Consider the following 16,506-nt stretch of genomic DNA (forward strand, 5'->3'; position numbering starts at 1 on the left):
GGCACATTTGACCATATCCTATCCTAACAGTGCTACTTCAGCCAGATATATCACTTAAAGATCACTGAGAACACTCTCATTTGAATGAGCTAAAGCGGAAAGTCTTCTAGGCTAACATGTGATGCAAATAAATGGTGCATCATCATTCTATTAATATGATGCTTCACCTGCTGAATCTCTGTCACTCCCAATTGATTACATTTCCGACGAGCAGGCTTAAGTGACAAGCGTCAAATGACGAGTCCTGTCCTAAAGATCACCAAGCTAATAGCCTTTGCTGAAGCCACTGTCCCTAAGAGCTTTAAAGGTCAGGTGAAGTCTCTCAGAGATCTCGACATGTAACCCGCACTAAACACTCTCTCTCCCTCCACGCCTGGGACCGCCAGGAATGGACCTCAGCACTGACACGTCACGCCATATCAAACATCAAACACACACCAATCAAATACCATTCCTACACAGGAAACCTTACATAGCAAAGCCTTGATGAGCTCATGTATCCATTTTATAATTGAGGAAATTCTGATGTCCGGTGTTCAAGACGAAACTCCTGTCCTCACCAGCTGACTTCCCGTCTGCCCTCTGACCTCTATCACGGCCCGACGGGCCCACTCACACTGTCTCCCAGGGAGCGCAGTTTGTAGAAGGGCTGGATGTAGAACCAGGAGCCCTCGTTGCCGGCCGAGTCCAGAGTCACCCTCATGGCGTTCTTCTCCAGCAGCGCCGGCAGACGCTTGTTCACAGTCAGGTACTTGTTGCTTTTCAAGTGCAACAGCTGGAACGCGAAGGAGAAGGCAGAGAGGAAGTCGTTACGGTACGGTATGCTTATGGCCAAACATCTGCGGCCCAACAGTGACCCTATGGCAAATCAAACTAACAATGATGTTTTGTTTTCAAACCTGGCAGAAATCTGCTATCCTTGGCATATGATGGAGGGGTACAGGACTATTCAGTGTGTCATGAGTGGAAAAGTTTAGAATGTAGAGACTGAGGTGGATAGATATCAAAGGATGACAGTCAATATTTTCAGATATCCCCAAAGGACGCTTTCAAAAACATCAGAGAATAAATTCTTTGTGTCCATTTCTCTTTTTTTAACCCCTGGAATGTTTTAATACTCCACGGCTTGATTCACATAATAGTTCTCATGACCTCCACTTCTCCACAGTTGAACCCGGAGATTAAAGCATGTTTACGTGTGTCTAAATTAACCATTGCACTGCTGATTTAGGAAGAGTGACAAACAACTAACGGTTAGCTTTGGAGAGGGGAGAGAGCTGGGACTTGAAAATGGAAAACGATAAACGTTTTAGACGTTCAAAACCCTCACACCAACTGACAGGGTGCAGTAGTACATATTGAACTGAATACTAAGCCTTTTTTTTTTTGTTCAGATCAATCTTGGTCAAATGTGCAGAGCGTGATAAGGCCTACAGTAGGCTAATTGGGTCCAGTGTGCAGGAGCTGGCTCTGCTCCAGTTTTAACACTGATGTTAGTGCTTCCTCCCCAACCTCATCAACTCTGTGACACTGCCGTATTGTGCCAGTCCCACTCATAAAGCAATAACTCTCCTGGACAGCTTATCAGCGCGCCACCTCCCTGTCATACCTGAATGACATTTCCATACTGGATGACCGATCCTAGCAGCTTTCGGTTCTCCGACTCGTTCTGCTTCTTCTCCAGGTCAGCGGCGTGCTAGAGCGCGGGGCAGAGGAGTCGGGCACGTTAGAGGACACAATAGAGACCTAGACGGCGCCGAGTGTCTCATAAATTACACATCCAAACGATGCCTTGCCCGGCGTTCTCTGGCATGAGGCTTAATGGGAGAGCATTTCACTGGGTGTGCCAAGTATACGTGTGGGCAGCGGTTTAATGGGAGAGGAGACAGGGGTGAGGTGACGGGTGGAGGGGGCAGAGGAGAGGCTACCCACGTGGAGTTTGTTGAGGAGAACTGTGTCGGTGGTGCTGTTCCCTCCTGGCTTTGCTGCCTTCCAGAACTGTTTCTGTGCCGAGTACCTGTTCATGGGGCACAGCTTGAAAAGGCAGTCTGGAAAAGGAACAGAAACACAGGCGGGTGACCATGACTGACCGTGCGATCCAGATCTCAACACCCGGGAGGTGTTTCTGACCTGTATAACCCTGGTCCCTTCAGTTTTGATTTATAGTGATAACTTGACTGTCTGCATGTTGGGGTAATTTGCCTTCCACCAGGGAAATGACCTTGTGGGAGGGTGCATCAACTGATGGGTCGAATATTAGGACAAGGGAAAGAAATCATAACAGAGGCACGATTTACAACTAATGCCTGACAGGGCGTGGGATGGTGATTTCCGCAATTAGATTCCCTGGGTAGGTAAACACATTGGGGCGTTCGTATTGAGCGCAACTCTCTTTGATCTGATATCACTGTGTTTCTCGAGGGACGACGTATTCTTGGTGCGCCGCAGGTTCCAAGGTCACCAGCGAGCTACGGTGAGAGACCTGATTATCTGGGAGAGGCGTGAAAATAGCCTCCCAGGAGAGCGCAGGAGGGGAAGGCGGGCGACGCCGCAGCGTTCGGGGATTAGCTGTCATGGAACGCAGGGTGGAAGAGAGGGATGGGCTCGCGGAGGAGGGGGAGGGGGAGGAGGAGGAGGAGGAGGGGAGGAGGCGGAGGAGCAGGGGAGGAGGAGGAAGTGGGGTCAGTGGGAGACGGCGTTGGTCAGATGAGTGAGCTGAGAGAGAAGGAAGAAGGAACGGGGTTAAGGGGACGGGGGCTGGAGGAGAGACGGCAGAGGGGAGAGGAGGCGTGTGCAGAGGAGGACGTTAGTAGGCCGGGCCTGGTCCGCTGCATTGGCCTACATCTTCCAGCACGCTTTCTCCTGAGACCCTCTGTGATCGTGGTTTAACAGGTCACATATTTCAAATACCGCAGCCCGCTCTCCTTCGCGACTCACAGGATCCCGGAGAGGCGCGTTAATGAGCTCTCCTCATCACCGGGAGAAACATCTCGCGTAGCACACGCTAGTGTCGGAGGGGACGCCAAAGCGATCACCACTGCATGGTACAACACAGCTCCCGGATCAGACAGGAGGAAGCCAGGTTACACTGAGCTAAAGCTCTCTGGAAAACAGGCCTTTTAAACAGCTTAAGTAGGCTATTAATACCCGCAAAGCATCCTAGGGTTTAGCACTTTTCGCTAGCTGAGGCTGAGATGATGGGTAGAGTCGGGGAAGGGGCAGTGGGTCTGGGGTCTGCTGGCCTGGCCTCGGAGAGGGTGGGCCAAGCTGGTTATTATAATTACAGGATCCAAGGGGAGGGGGTCTTTATTAGACCACACAGTGAGAGGGCGACGTGGAACACAACACACACACATGCAATTCTCGGGTGTCGCCGGGTGGAAATTGTCCAGTGCATTTATCCCATCCCAGCTGTCCTCCTCCAGGGGCAGCCAGGAGCAGTGGGCAGCCATCGTTCATGGCGCCCGGAGACCAATTACAAGTGCTCAGTCCAGGTCTTGGTCAGAGGGGAGACTCTGCTCCACAGGTAGGAGCGGCCTGGAGAAGACATTTTGAACCATTTGCCGTCACTGTTCTCATCTCATCGTGCAGGTGAACTCCAGGAGGTCTTTAGTATTTTATTAGGATCCCTGTTAGCTGTGGCTATAGCAGCAGCTTCTCTTCCTGTGGTCCACCCAAAAGGTGACCTGGTAAAGTATATAAGTGTTCCTTTGTTCTGGGTCTCCTCGTGATCACATACAGTCAGAATAACTAACGATAATTCCAGGACCTCGAAAGTCGTTTATTAGCTACACCGCAGTTACACACAAACACACATGCGTGAGTGAGCGGCGACACAGGACACACACACACACACACACACACACACACACACACGGTCGCCGGTGGAATTAATCCTCTGCATTTCTCCCATCGAAGCTGTCCTCCCCCAGGGGCAGCCAGGAGCAGTGGGCGGCCTCGCCGGTGCTCAATCCAAGTCCTGGTCAGGGACAGTGACTGGACTGACGAGCGTCTGTTCATATGTGGAGGGAACCCGAAGGAGCACAGGGAGAACATGCAAACTCCACACAGAAAGGCCCGGGAGAGGTATAGAACCCAGGACCTTCCTGCTGTGAGGAGACGGTGTAACGCACCGAGCTACCCTGCCACCCGTTCATTTGGTTACTCAATAACACAGCCTACTTCTTACCTACTGTACACAGAGTCCAGACAGTCCTTAACAATGAGCTTGATAGCAGTGAACAGTTAATGTATTGCAGACAGTTTACGGTTGTCTTTTTTGAGTGTTAGCCACCGCTGTCAGTTTATGGTCGAATGCACTGGCGGATGTGAGACTTTGGCTTTGCATATCATTTGCATAGGTCAGTTACGGAGACAGAGCAGAATGGACTTGTTCTTCTGTTACCTCGAACAGAAATGTGGTGTACTGACACATTTCTGGAAAACGTTGTCATGTTACCTCTCCTCCACAAAATGCTACACTACTAGTCATTGACTGTAGGCCTTCGATACGTCACAAAAATATATACATATATGAGCTCACTGTCCACAAAAACACTCTAGAATCATCTTTCCCTCAGCATACTGCATCAGTTCAAGCTCCAGCCAGGCCCAGAGTGCTGCTGCTGCTGTTGTTGTTGCTTCAGTTCCATCAAAATCTACCCCACTGAACACCTGCTGTCCTATTATAATACAATCATGCACTGCCAGAAATAACCAAGAGTTCACAAAGAGTGGGAGAGCGCTCTCCTTATTCTACAGGTGCACAGTGAACCTGTCATCCCCCACCCAGGGATCAAGCTTAAGGATGGTAAAAATAGAATTGGGGAGGATGTAAAATCATTTCGGGAGGAATTTGGGAGTTCGGGAAAAATGATTTGCATCAAGGATGTCAACGGTGAACAGGCAATAATATTTTGACCGCGTTGCGCATGTCGGTTAAAGATAGTTGGCAACACCTTTCATCGATTTGTTGGGTCTTATGTTGAACTGTGTATTTGAAACGGTTTTGATGCTGCACTTTCTCGCTCTAACTCTCCTACAGCCAGTTGAAACACACACACACATGCTGCAGGGACGGCAGTGCCCACATAGCCCCTCCTCTCTCTCTCTCAATTCAATTCACTCAACGTCTTCTCGTCACTCTGCTCGTCTCATTCATATACTGAGCTGTGTAGCGTTTCAGAGCGGTTGTAATTCCAGACTATACATCCATGTTTCAGACAGTGACTGTTGTGTACGATAGCTTCTACAAGCAACCTAGCTAACTAACGTAACACTAGCAACTATCTAGCTAGTTGACCTCCTAACCAAAGCTAGTGTAGCCAGCTAGCTTCTGTGGCTGCAGCTATGTAGCTATAGGCCCTCATTAGCCATGACTTTCAACTTAGCTATAGGCTAGATCAGTGTTTCTCAACCAGGGTCCATGGACCCCCTGTGGTCCCTGGCATAATTACTGGGGGTCCTTGGGAAAGTGTTTAAAATATATTTTTTAAGTGATATTTTTGTTTAAAGTAAATAATAATGTATAAGCCCATCATATTTAAAAAAAAGAATAATATTGTTTTAAAATGAACCAATAGGCTAGGCATATTCACGTCAGAATGTGAGGTCGTTACACTCGCTGAAATCTTCAAGAGTCAGTCACCTTGGGTGGAGTGGCCGTATTTGAAAGTCTGGACCCAGGTTAGGGGTGGGGGGTCCTAAAGGATTTTTCAAAATATGCCAGGGGTCCAGAGCTCAAAAAAGGTTGAGAACCACTGGGCTAGATAGATACTTATATTGTCGTCTTCATGAATCAGTCACTGACTGTCTAAGCAGCTTGCTATGCATTTCCTAGTTAGCTAGCTAGTGCGAAAGCTTTATGTATCTGATGATAAGGCTATCTTAGCATTTGCATTACACACATTGTATTAATTGCCATCATTTTATCAGCCAGCTACTATAGGTAGTTCTAGCTTAATTGATGATTTAAGAGCTTGGAGACAGGACATGGTTTAAAACTCTACATAGGCAATGCCATCCACACCTCGCTCTGATAGACACAGGCCGTGTCCGAAATGCATACTACCTACTATATAGCAGGCGAAATGTAGCATGTTACATCAAAACTGTACATACTGCATCTCGCCCACTATATAGTAGGTACTATATAGCAGACGAAATTGGCTAAAAAACGGAGGAAAATGTTAGGAAAAGGCAACATTTTTGTGGATAATACACAAAATGATCACAGAAAACACCAGATAATTCTACCACAGGTTCGCGGTCTGAGTAAACAGTATCGTACCCCGTCGTAGCCCCATCACTTCCGCTGGATGACTCGAGTAGCATGCTGTATTTTCTCGCACACTAAACGTGTTTTGTGGAACAGTACGTACTATATAGCATGTAGTATGCATGCTATATAGTACCTACTATATAGCATGTAACAGGTAGTATGCATTTCGGACACAGCCTAGTTGCTTCACTCTAGTTCATTCCTCACTACGCTGAAAAGACAATAATGCCCCAATGCCATGGAGCACTCACACAATAAGTATTATTATTTACTCAGTCACACTTTTTCATTTTGTTTTATTTAGGCTATATCATATTGTGACTGTATCGTATTGTGAACCATGTATCGACAAATACTGTACATATTATCGTGCAGTGAGTGTATCATTCCATCCCTAGTTTGATGCTCAAAATTCCATGGGGGAGGAATACAGTACATGCATGGGGGGACCCCCAGACCCCCGCTTAATGGGTGGTACTCCAAGCCTTTCTTCAAGGTTCGCAGGTCTGTGATAATGTAGAAAAACAACGATTTTAAATGCAGGACAGTCCACATCCATTTCGGGACAGTTTAGATTGTATTTTGGGACGGTTCCGGGAGGATGGTGAAAAAAGTTAATTTAAGAGCCCTGCCCCCACCCATGTATGTCTACTAATTAGTGGATTAGCTGTGGTGTGGGCTATAACAAGCCGATATGGTACTGGTGTGCAAATGTTTGTGGACATTTTTGTGGACCGACCAACCGACTGACTGACAGAGCTAACTATAGAGCAGCTGGTCGCAGCTAAGAAGCTCATGAGTTCACATGAGGATATGCGTGAGGCGCAGGAAAATTAAACACAATATTCACAATATAATGTTATATGTATGTCATGCAACGCTGAACCTTTCAGTCAAGGTGCGAGCAGTCAGACGTCACATTTGCAGAAACAGTCTGATATGTAACCCTTATAGGCAAATATGCAAATCGCAACACTAGCTCATTATGGCCAGTAGTACTGTATGCATAGATATGTTAACTGCAGATGCTTCGAATGAGATGCAACCTAAAAAAACACAATAGAAGTCTGAATAACGGACTATAAAGCTAAAATGGTCAAACAGTTAGTAGCAATGTTGCTTATCACCAGGGCCAGTAGTATCTGTTAACAGCAACATTATCACTACAATGAACAGTTACCATATCAGATTATGCATCAGGGGTATGCAATTAAAGATCAAAGAGGTCCAGATAGAGAATAATTCCTGAAAAAAAAGTCTGGAGGGGTGTAAATCGAATTGAAGTGTTTTTTTGTGTCCTTAAATTCAAATGGTTTATTTCACAGATTCCTTGTGTATTCCTATCAAATGATTGCGTTTCCTGTGATGTTACAGTGCGATACTCAAGTCGAGTATGTGAAGTTGAGTAGGCTATCCCATCTCCTTGGGATAGACAGATAATCCTGAAACTGTGATCCCAGTGCTCGTTTTGTCGTACTGACATTAGTGAATGAATGTGTCAGTATTCTGGTAGATATCGATCATATTGGGCTCTATAGTGTATTTTCTATGGTTTGAATTTGAGTGGGTAGGCTTGCTCAAGCTTGTGCTTGCTCGAAGTGACGCTTCACATTAACCTGACGCGCCAGATGGCTTTGCTTCGCATAACGATCTGGGAACTCTCTGAAAACTGCGTGGAAAAGGGCAGGCACAAAAATACTTGGCAGGTGATTGGATGAACCATCTGTCAATCACCATCTATCACGCGCTTACTTCAACCGCTCCTCGCTGTCATCACACCTAAACCTGTAGCTGTTTGTATTTCAAATTCCTCATAACCAACACTGATTGGTGTGATCGTTTTCTGATCTGGCATAAACGAATCCCAATGGAGAGTATCCAGACTAATTTGCGAGAGAAACAGAATGTGAGCTCACAATATCAGGACGGTCTCGCAAAGCTAGCTTCACATTGCTCCTTTTAATAATCGCTATGGTCTCGGAACATATACTGCCTGTGGGAAGAATGAACATATACTGTAAGTGTCTGTACATTCAAGATTGAAGATCTGTTTATTTGGCCATGTACATGGTTTACACATACTAGGTATTTGACTAGGATAATGGCATACACTGATGGAGACGACATAGGACAGGGTGCAGTACAGGACAGTGCAAAGACATGACAGATGACAGACTTGATTAAAAGCTCTATTTTTCTCTTTCAGCATGTGAAATTACTTTCCTCTCTAGCTGCCGTCTCGTCTTGTCTAGTCCGTACTGTGTGTGTAGCTTACTCGGAATGCATATATATTTTTTTTTAAAGGCATTTCTGCTTTATTAGGATAGGACAGTGTAAGGACAGACAGGAAAGGTGGGAGAGAGAGAAAGGGGAGGACATGCAGCAAAGGTCATGGGCTGGATTTGAACCCACGTCACTGCGGTAAGGACTAGCCTTTACATGGTACGTGCCCCAACCCAATGAGCTACCGGGGCGCCCCCAGAATGCACAGATTTGATTGGCTAAGTACTGTAGCATCACCTGAGATTATTTCCAACAAATTCAATGGTCTGCGAGTTCTTTTTTTTCTTTTTCTAAACATTGTAGTTTTCATTACGTATTTTTTGTCCAACAGAAAGTTACAATTTCTTGAGGTTATATTTATATTACATATTTTAATCACTGATATTTTAATTCACTACTTTCAAATAAATGCTTACATTTTAGGCCAAACCAAAAATATGATGGGCCTGTATGCCAGCTGTATGCCGGCTCTATAGATGACACATTCAACAACTGTACATGCTGACGACATGATGGGTGGGGGACAACAGGTTCATTGTGCACTTGTTATGTATACATACATTAAGAAGCAGTAGAACTAGAGTATGATACAGACTACGATGCAAAGTACAAGCATGAGCTCATAGCCTTAACCTATTCAAAGACTGATCGACAGATAGTGTTTTAAATGGAAAATTAAAGGTGACCATCAATACCTGGTATTGGACAGCAGGACACAGTACAGATTTGATGTTGTTTGTTCTACCCCCTAGAATCCATTGTCACGGTCGTGCTAAATATAGGCCTTGAACAACAGAGCTGTTCCCGTCTCAGGGATGAAAAAAAAGGTAAATTGAATTTCCTCGGACTTGAAGAAAGTTAAACTTACATTGGCAATTGCGTCATTTCACTCAAGAATTCATTTACAAAGACCATAGCTCTGGAGGCCTTCCAGGTTCTCATTTAGAGAGAGCTCCATTACAGCGATCTGGCAAACAGCAGCCCCTTCAGGAGCCCATCAGCTAGCCCCTCACACACTCACAGACTGCTGCTCCCACTGCTGCCAAGTCTCCAGTAACCTTGAGAAAGAGGGCTGCAACACTCACTATGGACAACACCACACTCCCGCTCCTATACTGCATTATCACAGATCTGCATTGTTACATCATTTGTATTGTGGTACAAGGGATGCTGCAACAAGAGGACAAACAGAGAGAAAAGCCAGATTGATGTTACAAACTGCAGCCAATCATACAAACCAGCTGGTACATATGTGTATGTACTGTACATATGTATATGTGGAAAAAAAAATCCTTCCAAACAATCAAATGTAAAACACTTAGCAATGAGCTACAACCAAAACCTTTGTGTTCAACATGAGCTAAAAAGAGCCTTACTGAGAGACAAACAATACCATGTTTTCTACAATTGACATCTTCATCTGGAAAAGGTGTAGAAAAAGTGAAACACTGTTACTGTGGCAACCAGATGGACCTAGTGCCCGTTCCACATCCATGTCATCACTGACAGACAACTCTGGCACTTAAGGAAGACTGCAACATCTTGAATTGCCTTGTCTAAAATACCAATGCATGAAGCACAATGGGTTTCTTTGAGGACAGTGTTGCTTGTGGATTCCGAGGCCGGAAACACTTTAGAACAGCTATCCCTTATAAATAGTTAATAGATCATTTGCAAACTGTTAGCTGATTAATCACGATGTGTTAAATGTTTAATAGTCAGTTAATGATTTAAAACTAAACCTTATACATAGTTAATACAGTATATCATTAACAAGTTATTAGTAAACTACTTACTAATGACTTGTTAAGTCATTATTAAGTAGTCTCTTAATAGTTGATCCACCTACAGTTGGCCCCATCTGGTCTTCCATCAGGGGACCCATATTAACCTAAGTATAGTTCCTGCCTTTTTACACAAATAATTAGCTGTGAGAACCAGTGGCTCTCAAGCTTAGTGGCACATAGGCTCCTGCCCTATCTCCTAATTCCTTAAGAGGGGCCACGTTCCTATTGGCCAGTCTCTTGGGAGTCGAATTCAACTGAATCATTCATCCACCATGGTCGATTCACCGGCATAGATGCGCTGCGTTATTTGGGAGCGGAGACTCCAATGTTTGGGTAAGATGATGACACACAATTCGATGGGAAGCTAGCTGAGCAAGTTGGTTATCAAAATCATTCCTATAATGAATCCCTTTTCTCAACTAACGTTATTTTACCAAGATTGTGTTATTAACTGTACAGAGTCTTTGACACTAACTTTTAACCAATTCTTAACAAATATATTTACTAACCTCTACATAATGATGTGTTACTCACTTGTAAATATTTATTAATTTGTATTTAGATAGGTCCCATGATAGAAGTAACCTGACGCGCCAGATGGTTTGCTTCGCATAATAATTTGGAAACAGCTCTTTCAAAAATACCTGGCAGGTGATTGGATGAGCCATCTGCAAAAAATTTGAAAAGGTCTATTACACGCTAACATCAACCGCTCTTTGCTGTCATAAATCCGCCCAGTGTAGTTGTTTGTGTAAAAATTCCTCAGAACCAATACTGATTGGAGAGATCGTTTTCTGATCGGGCTCAATATTTCTCTATCTAGAGTATCCAGACTGATTTGCGAATAACATGAGCTTGCAAAATCAGGATAGTCTCATAAGGCTATGATGGAAGGCCTGATGGGGCCAACTGTAGGTGGATCAGCTGTTAATATATACTGAATATTTAACAAATCATTGGTAAGTAGTTTACTAATCGCTTGTTCATGATCTATTAACTATTTATAAGTCAGTTTTAAATAATTAACCAACTATTAACAAACATTTAGACAAACATAACTAATTAACTCATTAACTAACCGTTTGTGGATGACCTATTAACTATTTATAAGGGGTAGTTATTCTAAAGTGTTACCAAGAGGCCTCCTGCAATGATAAAATCTCAGAGTAGGTGAGGTAAACGTGAGGTTCAAACACATATCAAACTCGTGGAACCCTGGAGTCTGCCTCTGTCTTCTCACACGAAAACCATCTAGCAATGTGTTATAACTGAACCTCATTGAAACAAAGAAATTCTGACCAGGGGGTTGGTTTGAGCATTAGGCCTAGAAATGAGCAAGAGCACCCTATAGTGAGATCTCATAGTTATCTCATAGTTATAGTAGCAGTAGTAGTATCAGTAGCCCTGGTCATAGGGTTAGAGGTTGTAGTAGCTATAGACAGGTAGGCTAGAAGTAGCCAGTCTCTGACCCACACACCTGCTCTGGCCTCCCCTAACCCCCAGCACTTAGCTCTCTAGCTGTAGTCCCAACTGCTTACATTGGCAGGAAATGGACAGCATAGTTGTACGTCAGCCTCAAGAGCTAAAGAAACATGGCACACTGCCAGAGTGCTTTACACGTTTCACGGTTTGGACGGCCATATTTGAACATTACAACTTTAAAAAAATAAATGATGTAATGACAAAAAATATCTTTAATGATGGAGAGAACACTTTGCATTTCTCCCACTTGGGTTCAAAGACATTGGCAAGTTTTAGCTGAATAGGATCTTTCTACCACAGCCAGTGCAGGATACACAAATACAGTAGTGTTGGAAAGGTAACCCTTTATTTTATGCCAAGGTATTTAAGCAAATATGCCAGAAAGGGTGTGATTTAATATTGTATTATGTCTCAGTCAGATACCTAAAGCCAGGAAATTTTAGTCCAGGTTACATGGTAATTAACTTGTTCTTGTACTAGTAGTAGTAGTAGTAGTAGTCGTTGTAGTACTTGACAGCATATGCTTCAGAATCTGTTATAGCATCAAAACACAGCAAAGTAACAGACTAGAATACACATTTTAAAGACTAGATAAATACTTCTTGTTAGTACTTAATTAAAAGGCCATCAAATAACCTATCTCTAAAGCAATGCATCATGGTGCCACAATACGGTCGGGGGAAGGGCAGGTGAGTGCAAGGTTAATTAGCTGGAAGAGAGCTTCATTTCCACTAAGACATCAAAAACAAAGTTCACATTTCATAACAAAGGGGGTCACGGCACCATGTCTCAGCAAACTCTGCACATCATGTACTGCTCTGAGCAGAAACCACGCATTTGTGACACCATAGAAACATTGACCTCATAGCTGGAGCCAAATCTTTAGTCAACTTTAGAAGGAATGCTGACTACCATGCTGACAAAAGATATTACATCAGACAGATATATCCCCCAAAAGACTATGACATTACAGAGTACAGTGACATCCAGGACTACAACATCCCAGCACTGTGACATCTCAAAGGACTATGACATCATGACATCACAGAGAACTGAGCCATTTAAATGACTGAGACAATAGCTGTGTTTGAAACCGTTCCCTATTACAGAAATAGTGGACAATAGTGTGTTCTCCATTTTCTTTTGAGCTGTGTTCGAAATCGTTCCCTCGTTCACTCACTCGCTATTCCCTATGTAGTGTTCCCCATACAGTATAGTGAACTACATAGGGAACGATTTAAAGGTTTTTGGACACTACATGGAACGTCGCGTTGCGTCGGATATTCATGGATCACGTAAACATATAAAACACAGAGCACATAAAACAGTCAATAATTTATCAACAAATATGGTGGGCGTTGAGGCGACAGTTATTTGGCAACCTAGCTTAATGGTTTGCGGACATTGTAGCTAAATCTGTTGATGGAAAAAATATATATTTTAGCAGATATCTTAGTTACATCATGAGTGAACTAGCTATCAGTATTTTTTTATTATATGTGTGGTAATTATCAAGTTTGACGAATTTACGATGTAGCTAGCTAACTAACATTAGCCCAAGTTGGATGCTGCTGGTCAGCGATGAGAGACGGAACTCCAGCCCGGCTGAGAACTGTCATAGAAATTTCTCAGCCTTGTCTTTTGTTTTACAGTTTCACTCTACCTCCTGTATGCAATCCCTCACCTTTTCACAGGCAAAACCCCTGCCTGTGCTAACCTCATTTATAACAGGATAACATTTCCAGGAGGTCGATACACCCAGACTTACTGTCTCCACTAGTGACTTCCCATTTTCTTCATTGTCTGTTCATACCCGTTTGTTAATTTTACTGCCCTTTTTGTCTGACCATTGTTGGCCATTGTTGGTGACGTGTGACACTAAGATGACGTGCACGTGGTTTTGAACACAGTATGGCATTGCTATACTGTACATGGGCATCAGAGGAGGCATTAGCCAGCATTGTTCGTAAACATCCAACACTGCCTTCTTGCACACTATTATGACTGCCAAAGCAGAGTTCTAAAGAGTTACATTTCACAGTTCTGAATGCAGTTCACAAGACACAGTGAGAGGTGCCATCATGTTCCAGATTCCCTCCTTACCTCTGAACTTTTTGGGTGGGTTGTTGAGGTCCCCTGTGTCTGGCTGTACCACGCAGCGGTCATCCACAAGCCTATGACAGAAGGAGCAATGACAGCTGTCAATCAAAACCGTAAGGAACCAATCATTTTCACTACACATCAATCTTACATAGCTCTCTGTGCTAAAATCCAGATGCCAGTGATGCAGTCACAGAAACATGTTTACCCTTTTGATGTCTGTGCATAAACAACACATAAAAGGCGTCATGCACATTTCGTCTCAAGCAGAAATATAGCCTACTTCTCTCTCAATTTCCGATTGGTCTTTCTGATTTGACCTCAAATACAATGCAAAACTATAACAATTTAGAAGATAGTATTTTTATTTTTTTTAATTCTACCACATCGCATCAACAACTAGAATTATGTTGAAGAGATAAACTGTGGGAACTGCTCATCAAATGTAGTGATTCTGTATTCAGAAGCTGTATCATTTTGGCAGAGGAGAGTACACAATTTTTGCAGAGTACACAAGCCATTAGTCTCCAGAGAGAAAATCTGACAGGTGTCACTGCGTAGCTCGTCAGTATCGCTCACTTGACAACGCTGGGTTTGATCTCAGGTCCTCTGACTTGCCAACGCACATGATCACCTCTCATAAACGCCTCTTTATGCCGGGCTCACACTACATGATTTTTGGACCGATTTATCCCCGATTCACCACTCCCGACAATCGGAGGAGAAATCAGGCCTGGAACGTTGGTCGGTACCAATGTTCGACCCAGATTTTCTTGTAATGTGAGGGCTTTACAGATCCAATCTTAAACCTCCCAATCGGTTCGCAGACCCATTGGGGCGGCCCCGCTAATATCAAACATGTTTGATATTTAAGATTATTACATCACTACTTTACAAGCGAGGTAGGGGTTCGTTGCTCCCTCGGGCACGATAATATCCTGTAGTGTGTGATGAGACGTTATTTTCACATCTTGTAGTGTGTGCATGTTTGAGATTCCAGTGAAGAACATCTGTGCATCTCCTTATGTGCATGATGCAAGCCGTTTTTCCAAATCAGTTAGGATTTTAAATATCCTGTAGTGTGAGCCCAGCATAAGCCAGCTACACCACCGAAAAAGCTAGCGATTCGATGGTGCGGGTGGGCGGTATTTATTCTGAGGAGTGAGTTTAACCAATTCAACTCGGTTACGCTCGCCCCTCTAAACTCACTCCACAGCGACCCCCAGCTGGTCGAGCTGAGCCCAACTGTGTATCCGGGTCACGGCACCACTGTAACGGGTGTCACTGCGTTTGCTCATCAGAATCTCTCCCGCCTTCACTCGCCAACGCACATGACCACCTCTCATAAGCACCGCTTTAGCCAGCTACGCCGCCGAAAAGCTGGCAATTCGATGGCGCGGGTGGCCATCGGTGTTTATACTGAGTGAGTTTAACTAATTCACCTTGGCTACATACGAGTAAGCAAAGCCATTGTTGTGGGAGACAGCCTGCGATCTAGCAGTGTAAACAGCGGATCATCCCAGTCTCAGCTCCTCTTCCTGATAGAGCTGTTGACAGCTACATTGAGCCAGCCTGCACAGACTTTAAGCCAAACTTTCCGAGGCTAAAAATAAATGGAGCAAGAACAGCTTTGGCTGAGATTTCCCCTGTATTCCTGTCGGAGATGTGTATATTCGGGGGGTACTATGAAAAGAAACACTCTGTTTGGGAGTAGCTGTCATAGATGAGCAATTTCAAAGGATGGAGATTTAGTAGTTAGCTGCGTAGCGATTTTGCTGGTCTCAGGAGCAGATGACTCAGAAGCAGATTCCTGTTTCGGCCTTATGATTCGCTTAATTACTTGTATTCGATTCGCTACTAGGACATGGATATAGGGTTCCCCAGGTGTAAATGATACTGTACATACAGTGCACCACAGTCTTTAATATTTGCACATCATTATTTTCCTGCAAAATGCAGCAGTTGGAAGAGAGTCGGGTGGGTAAACATCACACCTCAATGGGGAACGGGAGTCAGCAGTTTCCTTTTATAGCTGTATGTGTAGGGTACTGAGTACTGGGTACTGGGATGCTGTTCAAAAGACGCAAGCAAGGCCTTTACAGCATCATGAATTGGGTTAAAGGGAAAGTACTCTATTTACTGTAATTCCACAGAATATGCAGCCCGCCTGCAAAGAGAAAAAGTGTCAACCGAGCTCAGGACAGCGGCCCTGCCCTCTCTGCTCTGTAGCCTGTCTGTCCCAGGACTGTTTCTAGACCGGGCCTTTGGGTCCAGTCCTCCCTGAACCAGCTGTCCCTCAGGGGCCGTCACATGCACAGAGACAACAGTAGCGCCTCCTCTACTGTATGCTGCTGCTAAATATAGCCCCCCCCCCCCCCCCCCCCCGTACGCTCATCTCTCTATGTTGCGTCATCGCGGTGGGGATGGAGAAATATGATTACCTGGCCCAACAGTGCCAGGTGGGCAACTTGACAAATGGGCTCTGTCAGGTGCCGGCCTTGAAAGCCACGCGTACTTTTGTTGCCATGGCGGGGTGACGCACAACATCAAATTTGTGTGGGGGGGGGGAGTGAG

At 44.4% G+C, this 16,506-nt stretch overlaps 1 protein-coding gene across 1 annotated transcript in view; it reads right to left on the reverse strand.

Moving 5' to 3' along the window:
* itpr1b (inositol 1,4,5-trisphosphate receptor, type 1b) overlaps positions 1-16,506 on the reverse strand; it is a gene marked incomplete at its 5' end in the record, with an annotated part of 80,697 nt that overhangs the window by 62,933 nt on the left and 1,258 nt on the right. The window contains 4 exons of the mRNA XM_084441244.1: positions 617-775; positions 1,610-1,696; positions 1,933-2,048; positions 13,936-14,006. Coding sequence (XP_084297370.1) covers positions 617-775; positions 1,610-1,696; positions 1,933-2,048; positions 13,936-14,006 — 433 coding nt within the window. The remainder of the gene's footprint in view (positions 1-616; positions 776-1,609; positions 1,697-1,932; positions 2,049-13,935; positions 14,007-16,506) is intronic.

This window comes from Borostomias antarcticus, assembly GCF_949987555.1.
Source record: "Borostomias antarcticus genome assembly, chromosome: 7".
Taxonomy (NCBI): domain Eukaryota; kingdom Metazoa; phylum Chordata; class Actinopteri; order Stomiiformes; family Stomiidae; genus Borostomias; species Borostomias antarcticus.